The sequence below is a fragment of the Sphaeramia orbicularis genome, chromosome 21 (genome assembly GCF_902148855.1).
Source record: "Sphaeramia orbicularis chromosome 21, fSphaOr1.1, whole genome shotgun sequence".
NCBI classification, from domain to species: domain Eukaryota; kingdom Metazoa; phylum Chordata; class Actinopteri; order Kurtiformes; family Apogonidae; genus Sphaeramia; species Sphaeramia orbicularis.
In genome coordinates, this window is record NC_043977.1 from 7951950 (window position 1) to 7961483 (window position 9534).

At 38.4% G+C, this 9534-nt stretch overlaps 1 protein-coding gene across 1 annotated transcript; it reads left to right on the forward strand.

Moving 5' to 3' along the window:
- The first annotated feature begins 248 nt into the window (after positions 1-248).
- On the forward strand, positions 249-8949 carry LOC115412807 (CD209 antigen-like protein A). The gene is made up of 6 exons (XM_030125467.1): positions 249-321; positions 408-506; positions 2271-2375; positions 5968-6110; positions 8581-8681; positions 8805-8949. Exons 1-6 carry the CDS (start codon positions 249-251, stop codon positions 8947-8949), a joined length of 666 nt encoding a protein of 221 aa, XP_029981327.1.
- The last annotated feature ends 585 nt before the right edge of the window (positions 8950-9534 follow it).

Genomic DNA, 9534 nt, shown 5'->3' on the forward strand with positions numbered 1-9534 from the left:
TTTTGGTTGTAAGTTTTCATTTTCCAGTTCATATTATGCTTTCACATGGACTTATTGAAGTGCGTGTCCCTGACTGAAATGTGCCAGAAGATATTGTGGTTTTCAGTGAACTATGATAACATCAGTCGACTTCCTTCAGAACACACAACATGCAAAAGGCATTTAAAGCCTCCACCACAGCGGTAATGATCTGTTTTTTTACATGTTGGCCAGTGCTGCAGGTCTGAGCCTAAAAACCTGAAGAAAAAATGGAGATGGACGACATTTATGACAATGTTGAGGACAAACCTGCCAGTTCCAGACCTTTGGCCCATCAGACCAGTGAGAGTACTGATTCCTACAAGTGTTTTCCAGACTGGTCTCAGTGTTACTGTTGTTTTATTCTCTGGTCTGTTTCCTCTCCTCAGCTCCTCAGGTCTCAAACAGGGGCTTACGTGGAGCTGTTGTCTTTCTGGGGTTGCTCTGTGGTTTCCTGCTGGTCGGACTCATCGGAGTCACAGTCCACTGTGAGTCTGGGTCCATATTTTAATGAACTGTTGGTCTGTGTTGTCATTTTCTGTCAGATTTAAGCTGCAACAGTGCAACAAGTTTTCACATCTTTTCCTTCAGTAAAAGCTACAATACCACTTTGGCCCAAGTAAAAAAAACACAATCCACTTGAGTCCACTTCAGCCTGGCTGTCAGTCATCCATTGCTGTAGTCCTGCATCAGATACTGGTGCCTCTGAATCTGACGTTCCACTCACTCTGCTCCTCCTGTCCAGGGATGTGAATGGATAGGACTCAAATGCCCAGTGTTGAAGGGAAAAAACAGATATATTAACAGAAACAACAACCAAGGGGAACAAACAGAAAAACTCGATGGCAGCAGTCAGAGTGGTGAATGAAGGATGGAGATGAAGTCCAGTCAAAGCTCAATTTTTACGACCGCGGGACTCCACGTACACGTACATGGTGTCACACAATGTAGATTATGTAGGATGATAAATTTATCGACTTTGAAACCTCAAATGTCTCCAGCCGAGCCACTCGCAGTATGGCAGTATGCCCAGGTGATGAGGTGCAGTGACACTGACCCAGCGCTGCACAGACCAGACCCTTAAATACAGGGTCTCCTAATGAAACAGGAGCCGCTGCTGTGCAGTAGGTGGATGATGTTGTGTCTGATCGCTGGGGGGGGGTCTGCAGCCATGCCGAAGCAGACCGCGCCTCCGCTTCCCACCACATGTGTCAGGTGAGAGGAGGGGAGTGTCAGAGGTCAAGCAGGGGGAAGTGGGCGGGGCTTTGGAGGGAGGCAGGTTGTTCATGTTCAAGATAAATGTCAGATCTGTATATACAGCTTTAAATATAGGAAATTAAATATAGGAAATACATGATTGACAGTTAAAAAATGCAAATACAGAGGATAATATTATAATAAATGGTGGTAAATCACTTAAGAAAGATTAAATATAGAGGAAAAAAATCATTTGGGAATTGACACAAAAGTAGCACTGGGTCTTCATGGGTTAAAGATGGTTCAGCAATGAAAAGTCATCACTGAAAAGGCTAAAACTCAGATTAGAATATTTGGAAAATCAGGACTAAAAATTATTTTAAAAATCATCATTAGATTAATAATTAATATTTATAAAAACACTGGGGGTGATAAATGTATCATAAACTAAACTGAAAATCACACCTCAATGGAGGAAATACGGAGGAAATACGGAGGAAATACGGTGGAAGAAATAAGTTTTCAGACACCCTTAAAATTTTTACATTGTCTCAAATATTATCATAAAATAGCTGCGGGAAAATCTTTTTCGTGTTTCTAAATGTCTGGCTGCATCAGACAGACACAAACACATGCGACTGATTTTTTACTTTTTGGTTTATTGTTAACAAGAAATAATAAAACCAAATTGTTGTCAGTTTCAACATGTCATGTCCTGGATGTGTTTCATTATTTTGCTGAAACATCCAATTTTCACATCGATGTAACTGAGCACGTGCAGAAGGGGGCATGCTGGTTTGGAGAATGGAACAATAGGCACAGTTCAATGATTTAAGAGTGATTTTTAATGCAATATATGACAGATTCAAGGGGTGAACTAAAACTTTTTCCCACTACTCTGCTTTGACCATTGATCTGATGGGAAAAAATAAAGTTCTAATGATAATTTTCTGAAAACTATATCATTTTGTGCATATCTTCCCAATGACTGAAGAAAACGATAGTGCACATGTAATGTCAAAGGTGGTAAACACAGGTTTCCATCCTTTTTCCAGATTTTCTCACAACATGTACCTTGGCTGCAGACCTGATAGAGGAGAGAGACCGGCTCAATGCCAGCCTCGTCAAAGCCACTCAGGAGCTGAAAAAGCTTAGGATGGGTAAGTCCGTCACTGAGGGCACAAAATATTCCTAAAAAAAAACAAACAAAGAAACTGCAACTGAAAAATGGTTTTCAGTCATTTATCTACTACACAACAGAACTGGAGGGTCTACATGTAGCATTAAACTATCACGTTTCTCACTGGAAATGGGCCTGTTAATATTTGAAGTGAGGTAAAATATGTCCCTTATAAATAAACATGAAAAAAGGTGATGACACACACATCCAATTGCTAAAAGGTGTGTAGGATCCCAGATAAGGTCCGCAGTCTTAGTCATATTTAATCATTCACAAATCACTTTTTTCTTAGTCATGTTTTAGTCAACTAAAAGTCTCAACATTTTAGTCTAGTTTTAGTCAAATGAGAACTAAAGGTATTTTTGTCTAGTTTTAATCAAAACATTGTAGTCTTATTATTATTTTTATTTCAGGGATGATTTTTGTTTATCATTCCAGTTGAATTTTATTCCACACAGCTAAAATATTGATTAAATGTCATAATAACCAAGACAAAGAAACATCTTGAATGAACTGAACTGAATGACTTCAATGCAACTTTGCTAAGTGTCTGGTTTGCTGATTCAATATACATTTACAAATGATGCACCTGTTCTGACAAAATTTTATTTAGAATCAACAACAACAACAAAAAAATTGTTAATACGATGTTTACGGCTACTGACTCAAAGCTGAGCAGACACAGGTTAAAATAGAATGAAAATATGAAAGGATAGACCTACTGTAGACCTCAAATACAACCCATCCACGTTGAGTTCAGTTCTGTGCTTGAGATCACAGCAGAACAAATGCAAGTTTGTTCTGAACATAAATAATGTATCACGAAAACTAGAATAAACCTATTGTTAAGAAAAATCCATTATGAGATGGAGGTCTAGAAAATTAAGTCTTTGAATTAAGGCTTTTTAAAGTGAAAACATAAACACAGCAAACACCTACAAACAAAACAGTCATGAGCAGTTATCATCAGCCCTGGGCTGGCGGCTCATATGAAAACAAAGAGGGAGTATTTGCTTTTTTTTTTTTCATGGAAAACATTTTAGTCTTGTTTTCATTCGTCAACGTTGAGGAATATTAACACAGTCTTAGTGTTTTTAGAACATTGGTGTAGTCTTGTCATCGTTTTGTCTTCATCATGGGAAAAAGGGTCGCTGACGAACATACTTCGTCTTGTCTCATCTGATGAAAGTAACAGTGGCTGGAGAGGCTGAGGGCAGGTGAGTCCATCCTTGGGTGGCAAAAAATACACAGAAATTTATGACCCCACCCCCCCAAAGGGGAGGCAAGGGGTACTGTTTTTGGTTCGGTTTGTTTCTTTGTTAACACTTTACAGGAAAACTTTTGGTTGAATTCAGACCAAACTGGGTTTATAGATTGCCAGTGACCCAGAATAGATGTGATTACATTTTGGGAAAATAGGTCAAAGTTAAAATTTTTTATGAATTTTTATAATCTTTTTTTCCCCATTTACTTAAAATGACCGAAATTTGTCTATGCTGTCTATGTCTATGCAGACATCAGCACATGCACAGACATGATGACATCAGCTGGATCGATGCCAAAATAAGCTACACTCCATGCGAGGGGCGGGGTTTGTTGTGCCTGGAACCACTTGTTTAAAATATGAATTCACTTCAGCATTTAATGTAGAAGTAGACTGATATATCAGCCAGCCAATATATATCTGGCTGATATGTTGAGTTTTTTCAATATCGGCCATTGGCCTTAATTTTTTTTTAACTCTTTAAGTGCCAGACAGTTAAGGGGCTAATAAGCCTTAAAAGTGCCACAGAATTTGGCCGTTTTTCAGTATTTCACGTCGTTTTTATAATATTTGAAGAATCCTGCAGGAAACCACTCGGTAACATCCGACCGATTGCTGATTAGATCCAAAACGCACCGGACGCAGCCGATTCATTATTGATCGTAATTTGCATAATTTATAATAATAATAATAATAATAATAATAATAATAATAATAATCTTTATTTATATAGCACTTTTCATACATTAAAAACTGTAGCACAAAGTGCTTTACATATCAGTTTAAAAATCAGTACCGCCCCCCACCCACACCCACCCACTCACCCGCACACATATACATGCAAACCCACAAGCTCACACATACTTAAGAAGACTGACTGAGCACGGGTAGACCAGAACAAAAATGTACAAGTAAAAGTAAAACATCAATTTAGGAGGCGCTGTCTCAGGGAGCCATCCGCACCAGGAGGCAGCCGCCGACCCCGGCGACCAGGCACCAGCAACACAGCCCCGCATCCCAACTAGTGGGAGAGGGCCAACTGGGACCCCCACCCACCAGAAAGGAGCGGACCCCAGTGAGAGAAGGCGCCACAGCCCCCGGAGTCCACAGCTGGCCCCCGGCATGGAGGGCTCCCTCTGATGAAACACCGGAGAATAAGAAACATTAAAAAGATATAAAAATATTATTCGGTCGCGTGACCTCAAATTCCCGTCTGCTTGGTCTCAAAAGGGGGACACAGAAAGAACGTCATCGAAATGTGAGAAAGAAATGGGGGTGGATGGTTTGTTTGTACACAAATATGGCGTGTTCTCCAAAGCCGATCTGATCGGCCCGTGGCACTTTACAGGTTGTTTTCGTAAAGCCGATTTAATCGGCCCATGGCACTGAAAGTGTTAAAGCCAATATTTGATCAACAGTAAAAATGTTATAAGATATTTGATCAGGCATCTGTGTGGGCAGCACTTGAAGTTCAAAAATGTTAAAAGACTACTATGTGTATGTATATTAATAATTTTATTTATACTGCTGCATAAAACTCTTAATTATCTGAGTGTTTCAATTGTACGTTACAGTCAATGTGCTTTAAAAAAATAAAATCTGCCTTAAACATCAGCCTCAAAAATCAGCTGTAGATATCAGCCACTGGCTGACCAAATTTTTAAAAATTGGTATCTGTCTTAGAAAAACCAAAATCAGTCGACCTCTAATTTAATGTGTTTCTTAAAATAGTGTCTATCACTAGAATGATCACTGAAGACAAATTTTAAACATTTCATTTACAGTGGTTTGAAAGGACTTTGTGCGTCTTTTTTACATTCACGATTTGGAAGGATACAGCTATGACATTTCTGTATGTAGAAAAGTATGTGAAACAATTGTAAAAACAATTTAAAAAAGAAAAACAATTAAAATCTTCGGTGGTTTGCACTTATTAGCAATTTATTTTGTAAGCATCAAGTTATTCCATACATATTATTAAATTTTAATTTGGGATATAAGGATTGTGTTGATGTATAGCAAATTAAAATGCTCTAGAAAATGATACTACAGCCTGTAAAAACATAAAGATCTGGAGGACTTGTTCTATAGTAGGTCATAAGGGGTTAAAAGCAACAAATAAGTGCATGCATTAGGTAAACTGCAGTGAAATGCAGGTAACCTCCCAGCACTGGGTGGGTAGGTCGTATCTTTCTTCTTGATAAATTATGATTCAAGAGTCAGTTTTTTTGTTCTCGTAATTTTCACCAGAACAGTTTAATCCTTCTGCATGTTGTAAATAATTTTGGTGTGATTCTTTATCTTACAGAGAAACCATGTGGTAAAGGATGGAAGAGGTTCGGTGGCAGCTGCTACTTCCTTTCCAATGACACTGCATCCTGGGAAACTGGAAGAGACTACTGCAGAAACAGTGGAGGAGATCTGGTGATTGTAAACAGTAAAGAAGAACAGGTACACTGTGTGAATGTGGCCCGAATGTGATCCATGAGGTCACAAAGGTCAAAGGTCACAGGAACCTCATGTCATTCCATTCTTATGAACATGATAATGTCACAAACACCTTGAGGTTTTTGTGCAGATTTTGCAAAAACACTCAAGAATGAAGTGATTAGGTTTTGGCTGCCAAAGGCCAACACCACTGACTATGTTTACATGCAGACTAGTATCCCAGTTATGAGACTGATCCTGATTTGATTCATATTCTCAGTATGGTAGGGGTGTCAAACATATGGCCCGTGGGTCAAAACTGGCCCACCACAGGGTCCAACTGGCCCTTCAGTGGAAGAATTACACCCAAGATATTAAAGGTCAAGCGTGTTGAACTCATTTTAGCTCAGGGGCCACATTCAGACCAATGGGACCTCAAATGGGTTGAACTAGTAAAACACAACAAAATTAACCTATAAATAATGACAAATTCTAATTTCCTTATTGATTTAAAGTGAACAAAGTTAAATTACATCATGAACATACTGACATTTAAAAAGCTATCCTCTAATTGTAAAATGTGAATAACCTGAATAAATATACAACTAAAATGTCTTAAAAGAAGAGCAATTTCAATAATATTATGCCTGTTGCTAAATCCTTTATGTATTTGTAGATCCACTGTGATCTGTAAGTTATGTTAATAATAAGCTGAGATATAATATTGTTGAAATTGCACTTGTTCTTCTTAATTAATTTCAGGTTGTGCACGGTTGTTCAGATTATTCACATTAATTATGTAATTTTACTTGTTTTACACTAAACCAAAGACAAAATTTTGGATTATTGTTTATAGGTTATTTTCCTGTTATTTTATTGGTCCCACCCACTTGAGACACATTGACCTGTATGTGACCCCTGAAATAAAATGAGTAAAATGAAACCTCTGCAATATGGAGTTTACATGGAACAGAAAAAAAAATCTAGATACTCACATCCTTGTTTACATGATTACTAGTATCCTAGTTACTCATTAATGACACATTTTGTGACATTCTGTCACATTGTTTCTGAGATATTACATTTTTAATGTAACATTGACCAATGGACTGACACACCTTTTTGTAGAGATGGATCATGGACACATTTAAAAATCTTTAAAATAAATTGAGGATTTTTGCAAATCTAATGTCCAGCTCAAGCATTAGGTATAACACATTTTCCAACAATGTTTGTATGACATTCATAGAGTGGACCATACATTTTCACTTTTTAATTAAGAAGAAATGAAAGATACAGTTAAAATGCTAGCATCAAATACTTTTTGACCAATTAGTTGAACTGTCTTTTTGTGGTAAAAGTAGTCAAGCTAGGCTAATGTACTTCATATTGAAATCACTTCATATTATTTTAGTATATCATTCTATTTTATATAGTGGTTGATGCTACTGCCTCACAACTAGAAGGTTTCAGGTTAGATTCTCAATCTGTGTTGAGTTTGCTGGTTCTCTCTACACCCTTTGCTTCAGGTCTGTGTAGGTTAATACTCACTGTCCTTGATGATGGCACTAATAAAGATCTGTCGGTCAGATGGGCATCAGCAGCTGGCTGTTGGACTGGAGGACCGACTAATGCCGGGGAGGCAACAGGAAGCCTCTGTGACAGGAGGATGATACTGCGTTCACCGTCTTCTGTCTCACTGTTGGAAAATAATAATTTGAGTAATTAAACACAAGTCAGAGTCATTGATTTCCTCCTTGATATCCTGACTTGACTACGCATGAACCTTTATCTTGTTTAGCTGTGATCAGACTATAGAATGAACTAATGTGTGAATTACACAAATACTAAATATATATTTTCCTTGGGGGTGATCCGAGTCACCCCTGTTAGACCAGTGTCACTCACTATATCATTGACTCTCAGCTCCAACGGGCTGAGTTCGTCTCTTTTCTTCTTCCGCCTGTTTTGACCTCTGCTTTGCGTCCACCTTGACAACATCATCTGATCATGCAGAGAGGGGAATCCTAGAGGGAATCCCACCTGCAGGCCCCGTTTATGCTGATTTGCGTATTTAAATGTGGGCGTGGAGAGGGAGGAGTCAGGTACTCCAACATATGTGGTCAATTCCATGGTGATTGTGACACATAAAGGAAATGTACTTGGATTCAGGCGTACGCTCAGTTTTATTCATCTGGATTTTTTTGTGCGTACAGACCTTTCTGGATTTAAGCATATGCCACATTTCAGTATGAAATCCACGCAAGTCTTTGTACATGAGGCCCCTGGAATTTGTCCCAGAGGGCCCTCACTGGCAGCTACATGCTAATGCCAACTGCTAATTCTAGGTGATGTCTGATAGGATGGGTACAATGCACGGACTGAATTTTCCTATAGGGTGATTAAGTGAAATCCTTTTTAACCTTTTTTTCGTTTACAATAAATAATAACATGCTTTTACAAATTAACTATATAATCCTTTTACATGAAACAGAAATTCATTGCGGGGTTCAAGCGAGGCTCATGGATTGGCTTGTCAGATCATGAAAAGGAGGGAATCTGGAAATGGGTTGATGGATCTCCACTCACTCTGTCGTAAGGAAGAATGTTCTTTCATTTCAGATGTATGATGTATTATCTCTATGGAATAAGATAAATGTAACATAAAATTGAATAAAATTCATTTCTGACATTTTGTCACTACCATTTACTTACCAGGTTCTGGACTCCAGGGCAGCCTAACAACGGTGCCAATAATCCTGTACTGGGTCAACAGAACTGTGGTGAGATCTTTTCCAAAGGCAAATGGAATGATGTGAGCTGCAACAACAAACTGCACTGGATCTGTGAAGAGATGAATTGAAAAACAAATGGATGTAATCTTCCATCTTGGAATCTCAGTGAAACAAAAACTTGACCTGCAGTCAGAAAGCATTCAGAATCAAGTCTAACTCTCTCATTACGACTTCAGAGTACGGTATTTCAACAGATATCTCTCATCAGTGTGAACGTGTTACTCCATCACCCAGTAATTCATTATTCTTTACCAAGAGTAACAAAATACAGAGCTCAAATTGGTGGCAGCATGGCGCCAGAGTGAAACTACAGTGAACAAGGTTCTATAAGTAAATTTGTTTTTTATAGTACACAGAACACACATAAACTTAAAGGCATTCTGACAAGTATGCAGCTCACTGGCAATGGGACAAATGAACTGAGGCTCCAAGATTGTGCATTCTAAAGCGCTGGGATGTAGAATATATCCCACCTGGAGTTAACTACATCCCACCTCAAAGCATTGCAGATGATCCATGTTGAACATAAACAACAAACAGGACCACAGATCTAAGCTCCTATTTGCTTTCTTACTGAACAGACATTTTCACTGTCAATATTGCAGTATTCTCACATACACAAACAAGATGGAAGAGGCGAAATAACAGATGAG